General features: G+C 35.0%; 2 protein-coding genes across 2 annotated transcripts; one reads left to right on the top strand and one right to left on the bottom strand.

The window, feature by feature from the left end:
• The first annotated feature begins 1,901 nt into the window (after positions 1-1,901).
• Positions 1,902-10,016, top strand: LOC137410459 (carbohydrate sulfotransferase 9-like). Its single transcript, XM_068095875.1, has 3 exons — positions 1,902-1,927; positions 8,177-8,912; positions 9,206-10,016. The coding sequence occupies exons 2-3, from the start codon at positions 8,210-8,212 to the stop codon at positions 9,427-9,429; spliced, it is 927 nt and encodes a 308-aa protein (XP_067951976.1). The 5' UTR covers positions 1,902-1,927; positions 8,177-8,209; the 3' UTR covers positions 9,430-10,016.
• LOC137390627 (uncharacterized) lies at positions 9,554-15,130 on the bottom strand. Its single transcript, XM_068076956.1, has 8 exons — positions 14,989-15,130; positions 13,833-13,973; positions 12,802-13,071; positions 12,181-12,308; positions 11,820-11,918; positions 10,823-11,466; positions 10,659-10,758; positions 9,554-9,616 (listed from the first exon to the last, which is right to left on the bottom strand). The coding sequence occupies exons 1-8, from the start codon at positions 15,128-15,130 to the stop codon at positions 9,554-9,556; spliced, it is 1,587 nt and encodes a 528-aa protein (XP_067933057.1).
• Between the last annotated feature and the right edge of the window lie 10,751 nt (positions 15,131-25,881).

Below are 25,881 nucleotides of genomic sequence, written 5' to 3'. Positions count from 1 at the left end.
AAAATCTAGGACTAGTAAATCAACAGACAAGGGCGCTAACCAAAGTCAAATGATGGAATATAATCTCTAACAGTTGCTTGAATAAGAGTAGAAAAACAAACACTTCGATTGTGGCGTAAACAATAGTGTTTTATTTGCTTTAAGGTTCATGAAAAATTTGAAGTGCTCATCTTAGATTGGGTTTACGAGTCACTAACAAGGCAAATAAGAAGTTGTCTCCCTCATCATTTTATAGATTTACAGTTTTGGGAGTTCTAAAAAATGTTAGAGTTAGAATTGACTAACTTGCAAATGATAAGTGTGTTTTATCTTTTTCTATTTCAACGAACTATTTCACCATTGTCACTCTCATGAGTATGTACATATGACAATCCTATGTATTGCAAGGGCTGTGTCACCTTATCTGTGGGTCAAGGAGATCAACGTATGCCATAAACTAGGCAGACATGCCTTTAGTGTACTCGTAGTATGAAGGTACAACTAATTAAGCATAGTTTTGTAAGGAAATAACAAAAGTGGTATGATCTTTAAATCTTGTGAGGTAAATTTTCAAAGAAGTCACCCATATTAAACATGGTTATTCTTCACAAGTAGAGCAGCCAGTCAGAATAGCAGACTCCCAACCTTGCAGGTAAAATTGACAGCTCACCTGAAAGGCTAAGAAGACATGTGTAGCATACCATTGTTATATTAGAAGTAAACTTTGACATTGAGTATCTTGCATAATTCTATAGAGGTTAATAGCTCTAACGGCTCCATGAATAGGCACCATCACGGCTGTCATTACTGAATGCCCACAACATCAGTGTTTAAGATATTGATGCAGACAGTACCTCTGATTCTCACAAGTAGTAAGTGAGCACTGACATGGCTTGAACAGGTACTGTATTCTTTTATTCTTTCTAGGGTAGGTTAAAAAACTCAGAACTTGCACTCAATGGAGCCAACAAAAGCTGTTGGAAGATTATGCAAAATATATGGGGCTTGATTTGTTTTAAACGACAGGAGACAGAGAACAAGTTAATACAAAAATGTTTCTGAAGGATTTGCTGAACATAATAGTAATGTTTTAGGGCAAAATGTTTGAGACATTTTTTCAGATTCTGATCTTCACATAACTTTACAGAATAATATTACTCGTGCTACGTTGGTATCGTTGAAGTTCCTTTCTCACAGCGATTCGAAGTTTGAAGCTGTAGTACGTGAGCTTTCTGGTAGCTACTCAAGCGAGTGGTGAAAATTTGACCATAAAGTGTTTGCTCAGCATTTTTTTCCATTTTTAAGCTTTTTATTTTTTATCAAGTTGCATGCTTTTAGCAACACAATGGTTAAGACAGAGTATGTTGGCATACTTATACTGAATACTATGTCTATCAGGTTGTGAGAGAAATATTAGCCTAACTACTGCGTATAGGACTAACTCAAACTTAAATATGCTAATTATAGAGTACCGGATATTTGATTTCATTCTACTATGACTCGTAAGACCAATCAAAGGCTGACTAATAACCAGTAAGATAAACTGACTAATAACCCATAAGCAATACAATTGGCCTGAGATTATGACTACTACTGAAAGAAAACCATTAGCATATTGTTGCTTTTAAAAAAAACCTATTTTCAGCAACATTTTATTTTTATGCCTAGTTTAACCTTTTAAATGTTAGTTAATTTTTTTTAAAAAAAGTTTTTATATTTTGCCCTAGTTTCTTGCTCATCAGATTCTATTTCTACAACTTTCTTTCAGCTGCTGCTGAACTGCACTTAATTTGAATAAATGCAACGAAACAATATTTGCACAGATATTGTTTTCCGATCTCATTATTTACTATCGCTGCAAGACGCGACCATTATTTGTATGCCACTTGATTTGCTTTGCAATTTGGTGACATAACGCATAAGTGAATGCATTCGCTCTATTCTGCTGGTAGGTAAATCATGTCTCTTTCTTGTGAAATGCTACTCATCATCTCGTGACTATTGCAACTACAAAGCAGCTGATCTGCAGGTACCTTTCTCTAGATCAGGCACAAAAGTTGAAACTGAGTCAAAATATCATAGTTTCATAGATTTGGATACCTTAAATTAAAAGCTAAGATAACTGTGTAAAAGTTGAAGAATGGTAAGAGGCTATCATACATTAATTTAGGTAGAGCTTTACCTAAATTTGAAGCTTGATACAATGAAATACAATAAATTTTATTAGAATCTGATGTAGCAATTCTGTCAGCTAATATCTGTCAATACTGTTGAGTGGCTGCCATGGTATTATTCACTGTTAGCTCATTGCCGAATTATGTTTGCATAGTTTGCTCATCTATTGTACTATGCATAGTATATGTGCATGCACCAAAGTTTCTGATATTTCTGTATAAAGTTTGCAATAAATTACCTACGACATGACAATCATGAACCTTACAACAAATGTAGGGCATTAAACCTGAATAATCTGTTGCGTAAAAGATAACATTAAAATTTAAACGAGGATTGAACTATTGCAAACTGCTCTAACAATGATTCTAAGATAGGGATAATCAGAAGACAGATTATGTGTTTTCAAGTCCCTCGTACTAAAGATTGATAACTAATACAGCTACAAGTGCACGGCGATTTTAAATCGTTTTTCTTCATATTAAGAGTAAAGCTATTGATTGCGCAGAAGATCTGGTTAATAGTTACATTACCAGGTACAATGGATCATCTGTATGACCTTTAGTTACTATGTACAGAGGAGTACCTGTATGAACTTTAGTTACTATGTACAGAGGAGCATCTGTATGACCTTTAGTTACTATGTACAGAGGAGTACCTGTATGAACTTTAGTTACTATGTACAGAGGAGCATCTGTATGACCTTTAGTTACTATGTACAGAGGAGCATCTGTATGACCTTTAGTTACTATGTACAGAGGAGCATCTGTATGACCTTTAGTTACTATGTACAGAGGAGTACCTGTATGAACTTTAGTTACTATGTACAGAGGAGCATCTGTATGACCTTTAGTTACTATGTACAGAGGAGCATCTGTATGACCTTTAGTTACTATGTACAGAGGAGTACCTGTATGAACTTTAGTTACTATGTACAGAGGAGCATCTGTATGACCTTTAGTTACTATGTACAGAGGAGCATCTGTATGACCTTTAGTTACTATGTACAGAGGAGTACCTGTATGAACTTTAGTTACTATGTACAGAGGAGCATCTGTATGACCTTTAGTTACTATGTACAGAGGAGCATCTGTATGACCTTTAGTTACTATGTACAGAGGAGCATCTGTATGACCTTTAGTTACTATGTACAGAGGAGTACCTGTATGAACTTTAGTTACTATGTACAGAGGAGCATCTGTATGACCTTTAGTTACTATGTACAGAGGAGCATATGTATGACCTTTAGTTACTATGTACTGAGGAGTATCTGTATGACCTTTAGTTACTATGTACAGAGGAGTATCTGTATGACCTTTAGTTACTATGTACAGAGGAGCATCTGTATGACCTTTAGTTACTATGTACAGAGGAGTATCTGTATGAACTTTAGTTACTATGTACAGAGGAGCATCTTTATGACCTTTAGTTACTATGTACAGAGGAGTATCTGTATGAACTTTAGTTACTATGAACAGAGGAGCATCTGTATGACCTTTAGTTACTATGTACAGAGGAGTATCTGTATGACCTTTAGTTACTATGTACAGAGGAGCATCTGTATGACCTTTAGTTACTATGTACAGAGGAGTATCTGTATGAACTTTAGTTACTATGTACAGAGGAGCATCTTTATGACCTTTAGTTACTATGTACAGAGGAGTATCTGTATAAACTTTAGTTACTATGAACAGAGGAGCATCTGTATGACCTTTAGTTACTATGTACAGAGGAGTATCTGTATGACCTTTAGTTACTATGTACAGAGGAGTATCTGTATGACTTCTAGTTACTATGTACAGAGGAGCATCTGTATGACCTTTAGTTACTATGTACAGAGGAGCATCTGTATGACCTTTAGTTACTATGTACTGAGGAGTATCTGTATGACCTTTAGTTACTATGTACAGAGGAGTATCTGTATGAACTTTAGTTACTATGAACAGAGGAGCATCTGTATGACCTTTAGTTACTATGTACAGAAGAACATCTACAAAGGAAAATTACATTGCCTCCGTGGGAAGAGTCTCCGTAAAGTAGGAGTGTCTCCATATTCAAAGTTTTGATGGATAGGCTCTGTTGGAACAATAACCTTTTTTATGCACACACAATTCTATGCAAGAATTGTTATTATTAATTCTACATATTCAGGATTTATATTTTGTTTTTTTCAGCTCGTATTAGTTTTATCATTACCGTAGCAAAACCAACTTAATTTAGCTGTTACTTGCTAATTATTTCACATTTACATCTAAATCTTTTTAAAGTCGTTTTATTTTTTAATTTATTTGACCTGCACAAAACATTTTCCTCATAATACGGTATGAGGAAATATGAGTTTAAAAGTTGTTTGACAAAGTTTGGAAACTTTTCTCATGATATGTAGTTTGAAAGTTAGAATGGCAAATGTTATTAAATGTTAAATACAAGTCAATTTTCTGACCAAAGACCATTTTACTATATATATATATATATATATATATATATATATATATATGTGTATAATATATATATATATGTATATATATAGCACAGTGTATAGCATTATGTATAATATGGAGAGTAATTAGCTGTTGGTAATCATGACAGATCTGTTTTGAACAGACAGGTTACCAACTACCAATTACCAACAGGTATTTACTCTTTATATTGTACATTATACTACCTTAAGGCCATTAGGCCACTTTAAACCAGTGAAGATCAGCAAACATAAAACGGTTTTTGAACTGTGCCGCCAAGCCATCTGAAAACATGCAGATTGAAGTTATGCGTTCATTTTCAGATTTTATCATTGATATCAGCTTGTCAATGTACACATAAACTGAATACTTATCATGATTTAGGTAGTCACTGACAAAACAAACGCTATATATTTCATTTACAGTCCGTGTGCAACAGGTAAACAATGTAACCTGGTTGTATGCCCAGTGAGCAGCTTGTGTTTCATCCTGATGAAATTTTTGGTAGTTGTCACTAACATCAACTTGCACCACTTCGCCTTTCATAATGCTTTCCCTACACTTTAAAATACAGATATCATAGTGTTATTTTATATATTCACTTAGAAACAATGTCTGAGTGATGTTCACTAGAGAAAGAATTGTTTTAACATCTTACTTTCCTGTTACAATACATTAAACAAATTAAAAATTTATAATTAATTGATGATTCACAGAACCTTGAAGTTCAATGGTGAATAGACCCAACAAAACTATTCATGTACAATAATGCTACTATATTTTTGCCATTTAGGGTTTCTATATATATATGTATATATATATATATATATATATATATATATATATATATATATATATATATATATATGTATATATATATACATATATATATATATACATATATATATATACATATATATATATATATATATATATATATATATATACATATATACATATATATGTATATATATATACATATATATGTATATATATATATATATATATAGGCCTATATAGTTTCACAGAACCTTGAAGTTCAATGGTGAATAGACCCAACAAAACTATTCATGTACAATAATGCTACTATATTTTTGCCATTTAGGGTTTCTATATATATATATATATATATATATATGTATATATATATATATACATATATATATATACATATATATATATATATATATATATATATATATATATATATATATATATATATATATATATATATATACATATATATGTATATATATATACATATATATGTATATATATATATATAGGCCTATATAGTATTGGCAATAATTGGCAATAATTTCATTTCAAAAATAGAAATGTCTTTTTTTCAAATTAGGCCATACAACAATATATGGAAAACTTTCAAAAGTATTCACCAAATATTAGAAAACTTTATTTAGCTAAAAAATTGCTAATTTATGGATTTTAATTATACAATAATAATATATATGAGCTTATACATTATATGTATAAGCCCAGATACATATAATTTATATATACATATATACAGACGTAAATGTATAGTATACTATATACGTATTATATTTATATATATACATAAATAAAATATATTTATATGTACATGTGTACATATAAATAGATTTATATACATAATACATTGATATGTATATGTGAAAGGTATATTTATAGAGTTTACGAACTTTGCTTCTTTCGGAATTACCACAAATGCTAGGCTAAGCTTAAAATCATGAAACGCTGGTACATGTACTTTTATAATGCAAAGTTATAATCAATCATGGAACATCAAGATTGGGAACTCAAATCAAATGCTGCTAAGCTGTTGTAGTTTAAATTTTAAAATGATAATTAAAATTTTACAATACAATTAGAACTGTAGCAAATAACCAAAAAAATAAAATACGTGTACATGTATATCTAAATTGTTAGGAAAGACTAAGAAATAAGTATGGAGACGGATTATTAATGAGAGTTTGTCATTAGGAGTAACGTTGATGGTACAAAAGAAAACGTAATTCGATACATTTACGGACTACTTAGGTAAACGAAGGTCGGATTTCAAATAGCAACATTTACATAATGATGAACAGTCAAGTTTTAGCAAACTTATTGTAAGTTACAATCTGAATAAGAATACACTGACAAATGTGAAAGGTAAAGCCAAATGGACCAACGTGTAATATTCTATATACTCGTAAGCCGTTTTTAGAAATGCATTATTTAACTAGAACTACCGTATTCACTTGTAAAAGGTTGTACTATTATCAGCAAGGCCATGGCCAACACAGAGAAACTCACACAATTGTGTTCCCATTAATCTGTGCATCTAAAGTATTTCATACATAGTTGGCACTTCACTCGCCAAAGTTCTCAAGAAGGCTGCCCATGATGGCGCATAACCAACTTGTATAATGGAACAATTTCTATTTAGTTAGTGAGTGCCACTTGATGCCTCTCATAGCTGCATACATAAAACGATTTATGTAAACATTTACCGATGGCTTATAACATTACAACCTGGCGAAATTGAATTCTCAACTCCCTCTCAAAATTGAATAGCAGCCATTTTCAGATTCAGACTAAAACCGTTTTACAAAAGCAATCAGTGTAGGTAATAGGATAGCACCAAGCTGTTAACCTTGAACTTGCTAATAAAATTCAATTGCTAAAGAAGGAGTAGTTGCCTAAACTGATATTAATTAGCCGTTTGTAAACACGGCTATCACTTTGAGGCGTACTTTTAAAATATGCAAGCTCTGGCCCACTTCATCACCCGCAACTACTGGCTGAGAGAACTGCTCAATTGGAGTGGGTGAGAGCAAAGTTGAAATACCATTTAAAGCAAGTGAGAATGGCTTTTTGATGGTTAGCTTTGTGTGGTCTGCTATCCCCACCTCCTCCATATATGGTCCCATGCATAAAGCACTGCTTGTCAATCAGCAGCCATTACATTTCATAACAACCCGCCACTAACATTAACCGTGACTGAATCTGCAGTTTAAAATTAAAGCGAACATTGTTTACAATCAATACCGTTTTGTAATATTTAAACATTGCTTTTTATAATAAGTGCTGAAAAGCTAAATGAACCTTATGCTTAGGAGCCCTAACCTTTGTTTATGAAAGCAAGAAAAGTCGATTTATCATTGCTCAAGAGAATTGCGAATAAAAGAGTCAGAGGTATTTCAAACATCATCAGGCGTTGTCGACAGACAGGGTTAACTGATCATAAAAAATTCATAGAAGTATCAAGCTAATAATCGATGAGAACATTACAAGGAGCATAACAGCCAACTGTTTCTCACTAGCACTGTAATAAAAACAACTCTGGTTTTATTGGTATTGTTGTTGTTATTGGTATATAAACCAATTTATGTTTAATATCTGGTTTCATTTCAAGGGCTGCCTACAATTCAGTTTTCTCTGCTTTTGATAAAGCTGGTCGGCAGCGCTGAGAATGCTTTTGCTTATTTGTTGAACCACCGATAAGTACTGCTTAATGAGTTGCTACATAATTTTAAACTTGATGTCTACTTGATGATAGTATACTACTTTTATCCTTGTAGGGTTGTTCCAAGACCGAGACAATAACTTCTAGAATGAGGTGCATCAAATTTTGCAAGTGCATCATTACATTGTTCTTGGTGGTGATAACTTTTATGATTTTACTGTCAAGTGTATTTTTTTCTCAAGAAAGTCACCAAAAATATGACATCTCTCACATGAGATACTCTGGCCTAAATGTAAACCGCTTCGAGAATCGTCTTCAACTCAAAAGCAACCACTGCAGAGCCGTGGACAAGACGTCAATAGCAGCTCCCAAAACTTTACTCTACTCCAAAGCCATACAGACAATCTATTGCCCAGTACCTTATGTTTTTAGCACGTGGTTCAAGCATTCAATGTTGCAAATAGAATCAATACCACTAAAATTGAAGGCTATGTACAACATCTCCACCCTTCAGGCAGTCCATTCTGGAGCGCTGGCTTTAAACCTTAAACGCTCCGCACTTATGAGACCGGACCGTCTTGCAAGCGCTCCTCAGAGCACTATTATCATAGTTCGGGACCCCTGGCAAAGGCTAATCGCTGCTTATAATGACAGTATAGTCCAACGACGTGGATACAGAACTCAGTGCGCAAAGTTTAGAGAAACTTTATCAGGGGAACTAAAGTTTGAGGGGTTCCTGCGTTGCCTCCTTCACTATGCAAACGGAAGTCACAGTCTACACAAGCTGGATGTGAAACTATCTCCAATAAATACTATATGTTCAGTGTGCACAGTGCCTTATATGGTCATACGTAAGTCATCACAATTCATCAGATATGCTCACACCCATCAGGTCAAACGATTTCTACTTAGTTACTAGATAAGTAAATGTAACTTTTCCTTGCACCAATTCTGTACTTATTTCACAAAGAGTTGCTAGCCTTAGATGAGAAATGCATTAAAATATAGCAATTATACTTTTCTTGTTACACTTGCTTTCAAAAGATTTTCATTGGCTTCTATCAGTAGCATAAGTTCTCCCAAATGTGTATAAATATGTTTACGGCTGCATTATCATAAACCTACCATGATGTTATATTTTCAGTGAAATATGAGAGCCTAGGAGCCGACCTTTATGATTATATAGCTAGCATGAGATCTGAGGCTAAAGACCAATTTCTAAAGATCTATTTTAACACAGCCATGCCCAAAGGTTTTCCAATGGATCTCACCAAAGCCTATGTGAATTCTGTAAACAGACGAGTTATCTTAGGAATACAGCAATTGTATGCTCTTGATTTTAAGCTGTTCGGGTATGCTTTGAGATAAAGGTAAAAGGTGTTACTATCAATAGTGGAATAGTGAAACGTGCTAAAGCTGATGATATTTTATATATTTGAATGTGGCTTGGTTATATTTTGTACTCGGAACAACCATGAATGAGAGGGAGTTATCATCTTCTTGGTCGATGCAGAACAACTCCTTGCCAGAGTGTGTCTATCATTTTGTTGAATACCTACAACATTATAGATTGGAAGAATAATTGAAGAACTAGCTTTTTAAGCATGGCATACATTTTGCATAGTTCTATTGCATAGATTCTAGAGACATAAAATATTTCACTTGATTAGATCACTAAACCTTTTGTCTGACTGATTGATAAGGCTTTAAGTAGCTAATCATACAAGCCTTATGCTAATATCACATGCGGCTATTCACAGAAAATGAATTCATTTATTTTCACATATTGCGATTTACACTTCCTGTTTATATGTTTATGTATATATGTGCCAGGTGTTTTATTCTCTATGAATTATTTTATTAAATTTGAAGTTGAATAAGATATATTGTTGGGTACATGTAAATAATAAACAAATAAAATAAATACAATGTATAAAATGTCCGTGTTTAGTCAAATGAGCATTGTATTCTGGTGCAATTAAAAAAAAGCAAATAGGCTACTATAATGGATAGAAAAATGCTTGATAACTAGAACATAGCCTAAAAATAAATGTATTCTATATTATATGAAATGGAAAAGAGCTATAATACCTTTATATCAGGTGTGACTCATAGTATGCATGTGACTTGCATACCAGGTGTGTCTTGTTCAACACTTTGTTTTATTTTACAATTGTGACTTGCATTCTATTCATTCCAATAATAAATGCGGTTTCATTATGATTATTAAGGGTGCGTAGTTAAGATTTTACTGTCATACTATACAATATATGCATCCTCCATACATACACAACCTACACAAAGGTAATCTTTAAGTATTGCGGGGCAAAATTTTGAATGAAAACAAGTATATTCTTGATTATATGAAATGGAAAGGCTCATCTGCATAACATATGGGCCAGGCCTACTTAACAGTTTTGGCTTGCTCTACAGATGTGACAGTGACTGTAGTTTTGTTACAATTGTCAAGGGTGCGCAGTTAGAATTTTGATATCATCCTGTACTCTATATGCATACTCCATACATCCCTTATGCAAGAGAAATCCTTGTACTGCACATGAGTACTTTTGAATAAGAAGACATTCTATATACTTTACCCTTGAAAACTCTCTAATCCACAAGGAGTTGTCTCTAGCAAACTCCTCCACTATTGGATAAGTATAGGCTGGCTTCATCTCCTGATAAGTAGCATTGACCCTACAAAAATGGATGTCATAACAAGCTCTTTAAATTTGGATAGTCAGATTGTAGAGTTAGCTACACTAGTTTGATTATAGAGCCGGCCAGTCTAACTGTAGAGTCGGTCAGTCTGACTGTAGAGTTGGCTAGTTCTACTGTAAAGTTGGCTAGTTCTACTGTAGAGTTGGCTAGTACGACTGTAGAGTTGCCTAGTATGACTGTAGAGTTAGCTAGTTCTATTGTAGAGTTGGCTAGTTCTACTGTAAAGTTGGCTAGTTCTTCTGTAGAGTTGGCTAGTTCTACTGTAGAGTTGGCTAGTATGACTGCAGAGTTGGCTAGTTCTACTGTAGAGTTGGCTAGTATGACTGTAGAGTTGCCTAGTACGACTGTAGAGTTGGCTAGTACGACTGTATAGTTAGCAAGTTCTACTGTAGAGTTGGCTAGTTCTATTGTAGAGTTGGCTAGTATGACTGTAGAGTTGACTAGTACGACTGTAGAGTTAGCTAGTTCTATTGTAGAGTTGGCTAATTCTACTGAAGAGTTAGCTAGTTCTTCTGTAGAGTTGGCTAGTTCTATTGTAGAGTTGGCTAGTACGACTGTAGAGTTGGCTAGTATGACTGTAGAGTTGGCTAGTTCTTCTGTAGAGTTGGCTAGTTTTACTGTAGAGTTGGCTAGTATGACTGTAGAGTTGGCTAGTACGACTGTAGAGTTGGCTAGTACGACTGACTAGTCACAACAAGTTTCTAGCTTGTTGTGGACGAACTACTTCATAACTATTGACAGATATGTTGTTGAGACTAAATACATCTCTAGTTCATATTTAGAGCTGCATTTGGTAACTATTTATACTGTGAATGGATTTCACTTTTAGCAGGTTCTGGATTTAGCCATGGACACTATACATCATGATCAAAAGCACTAAAACTCCCACCCATGTGCTCTAAAGCAATGAATCAAAAAGTTGGAGTCTAATCTAGTCTTCAACCGACACATAAATTCGTCACAGCTGTGTTATTAATAGTGGTATTAAAGTGTTACCTTCCTTGACCATCAACATCCATATTCTTTACGAGGCATACATCAGAGTTCAACATCACAAAGTCCAGTTTACCATTTCGGGCTGGTCTAGTCCACTGCCATCTTGGTTCTTCCCAGGGGCTCAGCTGTCTTGCGTTAACCTACAATAACAATTGACTTCTACTTGTTACATCTACTATATTAGATAACCCAATATTTAACTACATGTAGATGAGAAAACCCGCGATTTAAGATTTTTTTTGAGCTTAAGATTTTTTGTAATTCTCATGGTATTACAAAACTCTGCCCATCTAATTGAATGCAGGCTTTGGGAGGCCTTGCAATCTTTGATAGAGGAGTTCTTGCTTGGCTGAAAGGGAAATGCAGCAATTGAGCTGGTTACTAAACATGATCACACTCTACCTGCTTCCAATCCTGAGCTTTTACAATCAGATCTCTGTAGTACTCATTGTCTAGCCACTCTTGATGATCAGTGAAAGTTCCTTCAAATCCTGATGACTCGGCCTTTGCATCACCAAGAGTGTGAGCACCTGTAAATAGTTTTGGTTTTTCAGATATTACTAACTTGTTTACTAACTTGTTTACTAACTTGTTTTCTAGAGATCCAAATTTCTAATTCTACACATGTTCTTTATGTTTACTTAAGTGTTAAGCCTTTATTCGATTTCCAATTATTTCATGTACTTGTTCTAAGCGCTTACCAGTATAATTATTTAAAATTATACAATTAAAAAGTTCAGCAAGTTTCTACTTTAGTCATGCACTGTTTAAGTAACATACCTTGCTTGCAGCTGTACACAACAACATTTTTTATTTTGGGATAACTGCGTGCTATGTAAAGAATAAGCATTATTCTAAAATTATATTATTTTTGTATGTAACATTACAATGTTACATTGTAATGTTGAATGTTGTCTCTAAAGTTTATGACAACCATAACTCTGACTTAATGCTGAGTTTTAAAAGCAAAAACACGATAAAGTCGAGAGTACGTCTACAGAGATGTACATAATAAGATCGTACCGAGCAATGCTACACTCTCCCTTGTAGTGAAACCGAAGTTGTCTCGAAAAAAAGTTAAAGTCTCTTGAAGGCCATGCTTGGCATCAGGAAAGGGGTTTCTAGAAGACTGGTTGGAAATAGTAGGGTGACAGTCAACCCTCCCAAACTTCATATGTATAGTAGGAACAGGGCTTTTTGTATTTGGGTAGGCAGCTTCTTCAAGTGGTTGAAGACCATGAGTTAGTCTGGCATTTCTCTCTTGTTCCCTTGCTTCCTCAAGTCTCAGACGCTCTGAAAGGAGAACACAAAAGTGAGCTCGAGATAGAAGTAAAAATAATATCAACCAATGACAACCTTGTTATTACTTGTTCCATTTGAGCTTCTCACTATAAAAAAACTTGTAAACGTTTTGCTAATGGCTGCACAGAATTGCTCAAGTTTTTTAAAAACCTTCGACTTTTAATGCATTCATTTGCATCTTTTGATGAATTTGATGCATCAAACTTTTTGATGCCTTCATTTACTTTAATTATTAATAATGTATATTAATAAATTGCACTTTGTCATTATGTGTGTCTGTCTGTTAGTCTGCATAAAGGTTCTACATATTTTGACTAATTTCATCCAAATCTCACAGGCGGATACTCCATGCTTTCCCCCAGATTGCCAAAGATATTTGATTTCAAAATTCTGTCGGGTTTCTGAGAACCAGCCTCTTTAACACGCACTCTGGGTGATCTGGTTAAAATGAAAGAGATCCGAGCATAGCCAGACTTACTGCTAGTCAATAATTAACCAATAAATCAATAATCCTATCAAAACAAGTGATCAGTAGATATAGCCCTGATTCTATATGTGTTGATAGGAGCAGAATAGTCAGTAGCTCACCCTTTCAGTCAATGATAAACCAATAAATCAATAATCCCTATCAAAACATGTGATCAGTAGATATAGCCCTGATTCTATGTGTTGATACGAGTCCATTCTTCTCATTGTTACTTTGATATAAAACTGGTAGTAAGAAACAGCTAGTTTCTCAAATTTTTGCTTACCACTCTCTTCCTGAGCGACTGCAAAGGAAGTCAACACAGCTTCTCTCGCGCACAGAATCCAAAAGTCTGCTCTGCTCATATATTCTCTAACCCTTCTCATATTCCATGCCTGGTTCAGGGGCTTCATATAAGTATCCAGACCTGAGTAGTACACAAGCGAGAAATTACCGAAGAGAAAAGAGGGAAGCTAAAAATGTAACAGATAGAAAGGGAAACTCTTATGCCATTGTTTAAATCAAAAGCTGGTCAATGTTGTTTGGATTATCAAGAGTCATTGCTATGGAATCTACTACCGGTTGCACGGCGTAAAATTGTAAATGCTAATTCTTTCAAAAATGAACTGAAGCGCTACCCCAGACAACCAGACTAGACGAAACTAACTAGTCAGACATCTGCTGACTCTACTTTCAGGTTCCGCGCCTTGATTAGCCTTGCTATTGCGCACAGGGACCTCATCATCACCTTCCCTGGAGTGACATTTTTTTCTATTTCTCTTGTCCTTTTATACTGTGAGAAACACTCTTCATATTATTTTTTGTGGTCATATTATAGATGAAAATAAACAAACAAACAAACTAGGCTTATAGGTATATGATGATAACAGAGCTCACAAATAGCCAGGTTCATAGAATAAGCTCACATCATACTGCAAGATTTTTATGTGTATCAGGGCTGGAGCTCTTTTTACCAAAATCGATAATTCTATAATTTTCGTAGTAAGGGTGAAGCTAACAATCACACGCGAAATGATTGCTCTATGACTCTGTCAAACGCAAGATGTACTAATAAAAGCTCCCTAACATTACCCTAGCATTAGTGCTATGGTGAACTCTCTAGACAAGTAGAAATATTACTATGATGAAAGATATAAAAGAGATAGCAATAGAAAAGTGAAAGAATCGGCAAGTGGACCGATGTATGTGTGGATTGGTAACAGCAAAAACTCAGATAACCAGATGACAGATATAAAAAATAGGTAAAGAGAAGTTTGCTCTTGTTTTACAGCATGTGAGTGTTCAACAAACAGCGATATTGGAACACCTATCTACCGAGCTAGAAAAGATACACCAAATATAGAAATAGGAGTTGTCTAGCCATGATTTTAGAAAGTATTGAGCTGCTAGGGAATAGAAAGTAGATTATGGTTGAGGGTTACCTTTATTGGAAGGGTTAAGTAGGTCTATGCAGCCATTACACCCTCCTATACAGTCATGGAAGGCTAGCCTTATAAATCCTGGTGCATAGTCTTCCGTTCTCAACAGACCCTTGCATATTTCTCTTGCTCTGTTTTCCTGCATAACAACAACATTTTAAATTGATCTCACATGATCTCTATAGTTTAAATTCATAAAGAATCTTATTGAAAAGGCAATTTTAGAGATCCGACAAAAACTCACTTAATCTTTGCCAATTAAGAATTGCTATTTCTATTGTTACTAGTACGCTGGCAGTCCCGTGCGCCAAGAGAGATCGTCATGTGTAATAAGTATGAGTACAAATATTCTTGGATGTTGCAAAGTGCTCGAGTGGTGCAGTGGTAGCATGCTTGGCTTTGATTGGATATCAAATGTCCAGGTTCAATGCCAGTGCAATCCTTTTTTCCTAAAGCTCTTAGCGCGGCTTCGGTCAGACGGACAGACGATCAGACGGATGGACGAACGAACAGACAGATGCGGCTTTTATTATAGTAAAAATTGTCACTAGTACCCTGGCAGTGCAGTGTGCTGTAAGAAAGTGTCTGATGCACCACGAAAGCAAAGAGGGTATGAATGCGCACATCTATTCTAATATGCTGAAAAGTAGAAGAATTCATGAAGCAGAAATTCGTGGTGCAAATCCTGAATGACACAATCTTTTTTTGCAACTTGCAACCGTGGATTGGGAAAGATAGACACATGGACAAATGGACACAGCTTTTATTATAGTAAAGGCTGCAATAACTACAGCTAGTCTTGCCATTGCAATGACTAGTATATGCACTTGTCTATAAAAAGATTATCATGTACTGAGAGAAAAGGTAACAGCTGTCAGATGTAACAAGCTGCCAACAAGTTAACTTAGATTAAAACATCAGCAAACTTAATAAACTTTAAGTTCAATGCATATTATTTTATGTTTACAAATTGTTAAGTGTTAACACCTAAATACTGACTTAACTAAACTATTTGCAGTAAAACTTTAACAAAATTTACATGGCTTAGCTTAGACTTGGAGAAAAAATAGACACATAAAGGTTATTTTATAGTTGTGCCGGTAGGTTGTTCAACAAAAAGTATGCACATGTAATAAAAGTGCAAATCTCTAAGCTACCACTTGAAAAACTGAATGAAGCAGTTCGCATTTTTTATGCTAATGAATGTTTTGAACCACATTGGTTTTTAAGCTTACATTGGCCATAGAATAAAAGCACCTACACAATTGCTTACCTACACGAGCTGCAATATTACAAAAAAAATTTGTGAAAAACTACGTAAAATTTTTACTTTAAACAAGAATCAGTTTTTTTTTAAAAATGTATAGCTCAGTAGGAAGCAAAGCAATGCATGAAAAAGATTAGCCCTCTTCTCAAAGTGCCAACTTCCACGCTTGTTAGTATTTGCTGGCAGAGCCACTGTATTGTTTACTAATAAAATAAGCTTTTTCCAGTCCGCTCAATTTATAGTAAGAGTAAACTCAATATTTATTAGGGAATTTTATTTTTTTCAGGAATATTTTAGTTGTTTCATGGCAGCAACAATTGGGAAAGCATATTGTTCTTGAATAATTCCAATAAGTACATATTGTAACTATTACAATGTTCTACAAAGCAAATGAAAATAGAGGTCCTCTTATCAAGGGTTAATACTCATGTTCTTTCTTATATATTCAACTAATACACCAATCAGCATACCTCTGTAAGAGTTGTCCTGACATATGGCTTGACCAAGAAGAAGTTCAAGCACAAGGGCAAAACTGTTAGTAGTTGTCTTCTCTTTATGAACATACTCTTCTCTATAGGAAATAATTCAGTCACAGATAGTCACAGATATAGTAAAAGGTAACAGATTGTTGATAATATATACATATTTTATACATGGCATCTAATCTCTATGTTCTCTTTAAAGTTGAAATTTAATTATTATCATAACAAGAGAGACAAAGCTCTCGCCTGCCCAAGTTTTACTCGGTCAGATGACAAATAAACTTAAGCTCTTGGGCTATAAATTCTGTTGAAAACTGCTTAACTCCTAAGACATACACGGCAGCAGAGAGGAATGATGTTGCTGGCAGCATCCCAAGTCAACTACAAAGAGTTGTAACAGTTATGCTTTACTTTATAAACTTTTTAATTTTCAATTAGAGAAACTAAAAGCCAGTGAGAGCCAAAAAATGTTGTTGACGTAGATTCGAGCCTACCCATACACTAGTTTGACTTAAAATAACAAAAACAGGAAAGTACTTCAATACAGCTGCATCGCAAGACTTACCCTTTAATGCGGCTAGAGAGATTTGTACAATAGTAGCTCGGGTAGGTGGCTTTATAAGTCTCATTAGCCAAATACAATATTCATGGCTATTTGGTGACCAGTGTGTCACGCTAATATTATTCGTGAGTTTTCCTGAGTGCACTGGCTTAACAGATTATTTAGGGAAAGTGTTACCTAGCAAGAAATGCCAAATTCTAGGAGCGTATATACGGGAAACCAGGGACAAATAATACTATAGAAAGAAAGTGGAAAAATGCATTTTAAAAGGTTTAGCCAATAAAAAATTACTGACCAAAACATAAATACAAAAAGAAACTTGAATGTTCAGACAAAATGCTACCCAAAATGTGTAGCTATAAACTTTCTACACAACGTTTTTACATGAGATAACCACTACTAAATAAGAAAGTAACATGCTGGAAATAAGCATCAACAACTCGTATTGATTAAAATTTTATCTGTATCGGGAATAGTTTAAACCCTGAATAGACACTGTGTGAGCCACTCGCAATATTTTAAGGAGATGCTAAATAACAGGAAGGTAACAATTGATCAAAACTGTCAAGGTTCCTTTTGACTCTCATGAGCGGTGAGTAATACACACGTTACCCATGGTGAGCATCTGAACGTTCTTGTGAATGGTGGGGCAGACGAGAGTAGTGGTAGCTGCAGCTAAGATTTCAGTATTTTAATATTAGGATATAAAGGACCGTACACAATGTGAAAATACAATAATACAAAGGACTATACACAATGTGAAAATAGAATAATACAAAGGACTATACACAATGTGAAAATACAGAAGTACAGAGGACCATACACAATGTGAAAATATAATAGTACAGAGAACCATACACAATGTGAAAATACAATAGTACAGAGAACTATACACAATGTGAAAATACAACGATACAAAGGACTATACACAATGTGAAAATAAAATAATACAAAGGACCATACACAATGTGAAAATACAATAGTACAGAGGACCATACACAATGTGAAAATACAATAGTACAGAGAACCATACACAATGTGAAAATACAATCGTACAGATGACCATACACAATGGGAAAATACAATAGTACAGAGGACCATACACAATGTGAAAATACAATAGTACAGAGAACCATACACAATGTGAAAATACAATAGTACAGAAGACCATACACAATGTGGAAATACAATAGTACAGAAGACCACACACAATGTAAAAATACAATAGTACAGAGGACCACACTCAATGCAAAAATACAATAGTGCAGAGAGCTATACACAATGTGAAAATACAATAGTACAGAAGCACAGGCAAATTACCTCTTTTATTGATCTATATTATTTTAATAATCTATGCTTTATGTAGTTTTATTTAATGCATTTAATGTCAAGCTACATGTAAGGAACTGAAGTATATGTCATTACAAGTAGGCTTGAGCAAATTAAATAAAATGCATTATATTATTACAGAAATATTTTTTTAACATAAGACATGTTGTACAGCGAATGAATTAACATGGTATATAAAGGTCTTTTTGCATATGTATATGCACAAATGAAGAGCAACTTATACACCGTGAGCTGAACAATAAAGGACATACCGGTATATTTACCTTTATTTATTCATATATTGACATATTCTAATCCTCATAATTTTACCATAATAAACATCTGCTATAGAAGCACGCCCAGTTGTATTAGCATCAGGAACAAGATATATTCTGGATTTTTCTGTTGCGATATCAATGATAGTATATTAGCATTCTGATGTTTTAAATATTCTTTGTATTCTATACTGAAGAAGATTAAACACACAAGAGTGTGTTTAGTCTGGGCTATTTAGTAAAAACACAATAATGTACACTGTATTGCGATTTCTCCAGTCACCAGTTTGAGGTATATTATACTCTAGAAGCAAATAACTTATAGGTAACAGTCATATCACACTGTCATTCTGTTACATTGTCAAACCCTGTATGACAGTATGACACTCTGTCACATAGAGTATATCTATTTAGTCATGCTATGGCGCCATGTCATCACATTGCTATGATTCCATGCTTTCACATCCTCACGCCCTAATGTCGTCAGTGTATCATGCCGTTATGACGCAACGTCACCACAATCATCTCCCTAACACCAGCACTTTGTCATGACACCCCACAGCACTGTCATGTTGTTGCGTCATCATGCCATCACATCATCTGATTATCATACTGCAATTGCTGTTCTGATATGCTGTCATACGCTCCCATTGTCTGTCACAATTTTTTCTTCACCTAAAGACGAGCTTGCAATAGTTAAACAATATTTAATAGTTCATTAACATTCAAGGTATTAGCAAGAAATCACAGGCAGATGACCACACATTTCAAAGCTATTGTGTTCTACTTTATTCATAGAATAGTTGCGTGATGCTAAAGTGATATTTCATCGTCCTCAAACACTGTCAATCTTTGTAACAAAATAATAGGCAAGTACTTATTCAGCATTCAACCTTATAACAGCATTCAACCTTGTGAGATACGGAGTTGAATAGCTATTATACAGAGAGTTAGAGAGCCGCAGGGCTACTCCTAACTGCTGTACTTCTCCTACAGGCAGCATTCTTGTGCTACGGCCTCATCTAAGAGGGACTGCACGCCGAGAAGCCCGATGTACAGGCAGCAACAGTGAAAAAGAAAGTATCGCCTCAGGGCACAGGTGCAACAGTAAAGAACTTGAAAACAAAGTCTTTTAGAAATATTTATACAAAAAGCTAGCAAGGCGGAACAAGGGAGGCAGTCATGCGATGGACACCGATGCTTGTCTCTAAAGATCAGAGAGGTTTACTCGTAATACAATTACGCAAACTTTGATTCGTTAACTCAACTCAAAGAAAGCAAAGCTGAAACATCAGTTTAGAGAATATAAGGATTATGGTCATAAAGACCAGCGGAAACAATAGCAAGTTTAACAAACGGGCAACGTCAGTAAATATATTAATAATATAGCAATAAAGTAGCTACGATATCTTGCTTTCGAACAATAGCGTAGAGTTAATGTTAAGAATGCTGAGTTAAAATATTATGAAAATGTTGCAAGCTTGGCTTGAATTCTTTGAAAAGTTCATTTAAGGTTTGTAAGAGGATCCTACTGCAAGTCTCAGGAGAGTTTAGGAGTGAAATGGACAAAATGCTATGCAGCGTCTTTCTCTTTGCACTCTGCATGCTCCCTGCGTAAGTCTTTGTTGATAAATGTATAAGCTAGCATAGGTGGACATAGCTAGCTAGCATGGTATAGCTAGCTAGCTAGTATAGCTAGCATGGGTGGACATAGCTACTACTATGCTGGTTCTTTTGGGCTGAGCTATAAGCTGATTGCCAAGTCAGAAATTCAATTTTAAATAGTTGTTGATTAAATGTTTTATCTAAATAATAATGAAATCGGAGTTGTCTATCTTTATATGAAAAACTAGTATTCATGGATGTATGAGGTCTCTCAGGGCGTCATATGTGTACCAAAACGTAAGTCGACTTAATAATATGCCAATAAGCATCTAATTCTTTGTAGATACTTTGCCTTATTGCTTCTTATCAAGTAGCACTTGTTGTTCCCTTACCAAGTATAGAGTCGATTTATCGATTTATTTGCACTTGGTGAGTCGGATAAAAATTTATCGGGTTACCTATTATCTGAATAAACCTCAGCAAGCTTGTGACTTGATTACATAAATAAAGTTTCCACTATCCAAATAAATAGGAAAGTTCTGAGAAGAAGGATTTACTATGCAGCGAGACTCACTATAGTATTGATCAATGTGCTGATTCGATATAGCCATGGATTAACGTAGATCTTATTTGCAGCAAGTTCCAGTTTTATCCGTGATTAAAAATGCTCATCAAGTGCTAAGGCACGAGAAGGAATGAGTTTGTATTTTTTGAAATACAGCTGATATACATAGACAATGACTTGTTTATGCACATCAGCAGGTGCTTGATAATGCATCAGTAATTGCTTATTTGACAAGTGCTCTTTAATTTGTTTCCTTTTGTGTCAAGTTATTTTAGGTATATGTGACAGAAAAGCATGCACTTCTGTTAATACTAATCTGAACAGCGTCTCTGCTGTCTTTGTGGTCTGGTTAAACCGGCTAAATGCCTGCCGCCATGTTTCATATTGCTTGAGCATGATGAAAGACAGGAATTACTTTAAACAACTTTGCATGCCAAAGAGCCCACCTCTGTCTTGAGTCAGCGTAAATGCTGTCACAGTGGTGTTACTGTAATAACTTGTTCATCTGAAGAACTTTGTAATAGCCTGGGCTATGTTGTAATAGCCTGAGTTCTGTTGTAATAGCCTGAGCTCTCTTGTAATAGCCTGAGCTCTGTTGGAATAGCCTGAGCTCTGTTGTAATAGCCTGAGCTCTGTTGCACTAGCCGGGCTTTGTTGTAATAGCCTGAACTCTGTTGTGATAGCCTGAGCTCTGTTGTAATGGCCTGAGCTCTGCTGTGATAGTCTGAGCCCTGCTGTAATAGCCTGAGATTTGTTGTAATAGCCTGAGCTCTGTTGTAATAGCCTGAGATTTGTTGTAATAGACTGAGCTCTGCTGTGATAGTCTGTGCTCTGCTGTAACAGCCTCAGCTTCACTGTAATAGCCTGAGACATGTTGTGATAGCCTGAGATCTGAAGTAATAGCCTGAACTCGTTGTAACAGCCCGAGTTCTGATGTGATAGCCTGAGCTCTGTTGTAATAGACTGAGCTCTGTTGTAATAGCCTGAGCTGTGCTGTTATAGCCTGAGATATGTTGTGATAGCCTTGGATCTAATGTAATAACCTGAGCTGTGTTGTAAAAGCATGAGATCGGTTGTAATAGCCTGAACTTTGTTGTAATAGCCTGAGCTTTGTGGTAATAGGCTGAGCTCTCTTGTAATATCTTGAGCTCTGTTGTATCTATGAGATTTAGCATGATACTACACAAGATTTTAGAGGTTTCTATTTATCATTATGAACTAGGCTTCTATTAATTAATCAATTAAAGCAAGAACAAATTTTGCTCTTTTTTTAATAAAATTTAGCTATGTTGTATGACATCTCAGTGATAACATACTCTGTGATGTTAGACATTTTCTGAAACAAATTTTCAGAATATAATATTTTTAAAAGTCATTTTAAAAAAGCGAATGAGAATGAAAAATAATAACATATAGTATATGGAATCCTTGTGAACAATGCATTTAAATAATTACTATTTTACATTAAAGTTCCGGTTGCCTATGCTAAAGAACAGCTCAACGTTTATATTCAGCCTGAGTTACCCAAGTCTTCATACAACTCTTTAGTTTCCAGTGTTGACAGTATCATCTATTAGTTGAAACTTGAACCATATGACAATGTCTCACAGGGAAGGACGACTCCATGTAGACTCCATGACTGAACTGTACGTTAACTATCCATCTTCAGAGGAATATACGACAGCATCACACTTTGTAGTCAGCTTTAAACAGGGTCTCTTTGCTACTGATACATCAGATGGTGCCATCTTTTATTTCTACTCACTGACGGCTTTAAGAGACGATACCAGTGATGCCTCCATATTTACACGTATGTATGCTATAGAATACTATAGTGATGCCTCCATATTTACACTTACGCATGCTATAGAATACTATAGTGATGCCTCCATATTTACACTTACGTATGATATAGAATACTATAGTGATGCATCCATATTTACATGTACGTATGCTATAGAATACTATAGTGATGCATCCATATTTACACTTGCGTATGCTATAGAATACTATAGTGATGCCTCCATATTTACACTTATGCATGCTATAGAATACTATAGTGATGCATCCATATTTACACTTGCGTATGCTATAGAATACTATAGTATCTCATGTAACAAGTAAAATGTGCCATGAAGCTCTGGTCTCTCTTTTAGTGTGTTGGATTAAGCTTTTGGTAAGTTTTAGTAATTCATGTAATTTTAATTTGTTACCTAGGATACTACAATAAATAAAATACAAATACTCTGTACTTTTAGTACGCCATGTGATACAACTTATATATTTTTACAGAGTAGGAATAAAATGGCCAACTCCATTGGCTACATACTCTCAGGCGTAGCAGAGCATCTGCTTCATAATTCACAAAGAACTTTATCGATTGCATCAAGTTAACCAATGAATGAGAATCGCCGAGTAGATCAGCCCAAATGAAAACTGTTCTTCTCTTGTTTGCGGACTTCAAAGCACCGCATATTACATTTTCTCGATTTATTAATTTGAACAATTAGGAGTTAAAATATTTTGTAATCACACGGCGTGTTGAAAAATGAAAGCTATTGCAGATGTGATTGTACCTGCTCAATAGTAATTGGTTGCAGGTGGGAGTTATTGAAAGGCAGAAACATATCTGACTGGGTCAACATTTGAATAGCTGATCTGTCCCAGCTGCAGTTCCTGTAGCTGTTCAAAGTTTATTTGTTTGCAGTAACCCATTGTTTCAATTTAACTTTTGTTAGCGGTCAACTCTGTATGTTTTAAACCTTTTTGAATTAACCGTACTAGATTTCCTTACATAAGGGTGTAAGATTACTGTGGGTGGTCATCGTTATGATGAAAATATTTTAAAATTCACTCTCGGATGGTATGCATTTATATACCTACCGTCATGATGTGAGTTGACCCATGTGAACTGGGGCTTAGGTTATGTTATAGGGTTAGGAGGCAGTAGCACCTCAGGCTATGGAGATGGAGGCCAAAGTTCCACATACACGCATATCGTGTCTTTACAACTCAAGGATGGGCAGTATATTTTTGTGGCAGAAGAGAGATGCGTAAGGCAGTACAATATGCACGGTCATGGAGAATCCATTACCACGAGAATTGGTGAGTACGGAGCTGTTAAAAAGCTAGTGTTTTTTTCTATGGTAAAACAAATATAGGAGCTAGAAGCTGTTGGCAGCATTTAGTAACAAGTTTTAGTTTACCCAATGGTAATTACAGGGAGTCTTTGCTTAATGGCGTATTTATTTAACGACAACTCAGAGCAAGGAGTTGCAGAGGCAGCGCAGTAGTGAGTGTAGCTGTATGCTGCCACATACAAATGATAGCTTGATTAAAACTAAGGCAACTGGCAACACAGGCACCCTCTTCCCATCTCTCACTCAGTCAGTATCTTTCCGCGTTATTCATATGCTTTTTATATCATTTCAAGTTCAGCACTTTTATATCCATTCTAAATGTTGAAGAAAAAATAAAGATACTACTCCTCAACAATCATTGGCCGAGAATAAAAAAAATCTAGGTGTTATAATCTACTATAATAAACGGAGAAATAATAAGAAGTAAAAGATACTGTACATGCATACTGTTGTACATTACCGTATGTAATGATGATGTAATGTAATATAATGTACTCAAATGATGATGAAATGGCTCATTGACTTTCAATATTCTAGTTTAGCATAGGTTTTTAAAATCTTGTTATTTATGTCTAAAATACTACATAAGACTTTAACACACTACCATAAGAGCAAATAAGGCTTTAATGTATGAAAAAAGAAAAAATTACAAGATACCAAAGATAGTAGAGGATGAAATGATCTAAGCTATATTTTACAGCAAATTAGTTTATTAATGGTTTTTATGGTATGAAATATTGTCATTAAAGGAGGACCAGCTGTAGTAAAAGCCTGAGATTCAGCTGCAGTAATTTTTGCTAGCCAATACATTGAATATAATTTGGATATTTCTTGTTTGTAAAGTTACTCATGGCCTGCTTGTTAATAATGTATCAAGTAAATTGAGAAGCATTTTCAGGGATTCAGATTGACAAATATTTGCCTAAAAACTCTGCTCCAGTAAAGGAGAATAGCTGACAGCAGGTTTAAGCAGCCAGCCAGGTTACAGTTTTGATATCGTGGCTCACCAAAAGACGCTTTACTTGAAAAATATACGAACTAGCATTTTGCAGTAGTTACTATCTAGTGACCGTTTCCATGGAGATATAGCTAATCATAATTGCTTGCTTCTCACGCCAGTGTCAGATGAGTACATACTGCTGTTATAAATTTTGGCAATAGAAAGCACTGATCTTTCAATGGTACTACTTATTCTTCATGACCAATTGGCAGATCTGGCAACTTCCGGCAGATCTTCAAAAGCTAATATTGTAATACATAAAAAATAGTTTTTTGTTATTTTGAAGCAACATTATATTAGAAATTTTGACTAAACTAAAATACTGACTGTTTTATTAAGGAAACTGTACAACAGGAGGATTCCAAACCAACCCGATCCTGCTGCAAGATATACGGAGTACAGCGATGTCAGCTGACGATGTTCTGTATATTCTCTGTGGATATGACGGCCCTGGCACTGTATGTTTGCTTGCCTAGTTTTACTCTATAAGTTGTGTTTGTCTTCAACAATGGTCTGATATAATTGCGTGATAGCTACGGGGGGGGGGGGGGGGGGGGGGGGGGGTGGGGTGGGGGCATAACTTAGCCTGAGTTAATGAGTTAAACCCATAGTATGTGATGGTCTCTCCAACCCGAACTTATGAATGTTCACAGTTCTAGGGCTTGTTATGT

This window comes from Watersipora subatra, chromosome 1 (genome assembly GCF_963576615.1).
Source record: "Watersipora subatra chromosome 1, tzWatSuba1.1, whole genome shotgun sequence".
In the NCBI taxonomy this organism is placed as follows: domain Eukaryota; kingdom Metazoa; phylum Bryozoa; class Gymnolaemata; order Cheilostomatida; family Watersiporidae; genus Watersipora; species Watersipora subatra.
Note: the sequence above shows the minus strand (reverse complement) of the source record. Positions and strands in the feature narration are given on the sequence as shown.

What these genes read in the sequence shown, in the direction of transcription:
- LOC137410459 (XM_068095875.1), top strand. Translation starts at nt 8,210, where the DNA reads ATGAGGTGCATCAAATTTTGCAAGTGCATCATTACATTGTTCTTGGTG. An exon ending in AGTGCCTTATATGGTCATAC is followed by an intron (nt 8,913 to 9,205) that starts GTAAGTCATCAC and finishes TTATATTTTCAG; the next exon opens with TGAAATATGAGAGCCTAGGA.
- LOC137390627 (XM_068076956.1), bottom strand. Translation starts at nt 15,130, where the DNA reads ATGCAGGAAAACAGAGCAAGAGAAATATGCAAGGGTCTGTTGAGAACG. An exon ending in ACTTAACCCTTCCAATAAAG is followed by an intron (nt 13,974 to 14,988) that starts GTAACCCTCAAC and finishes TGTACTACTCAG; the next exon opens with GTCTGGATACTTATATGAAG. An exon ending in GGATTAGAGAGTTTTCAAGG is followed by an intron (nt 9,617 to 10,658) that starts GTAAAGTATATA and finishes ATAATGTTGTAG; the next exon opens with GTATTCAACAAAATGATAGA.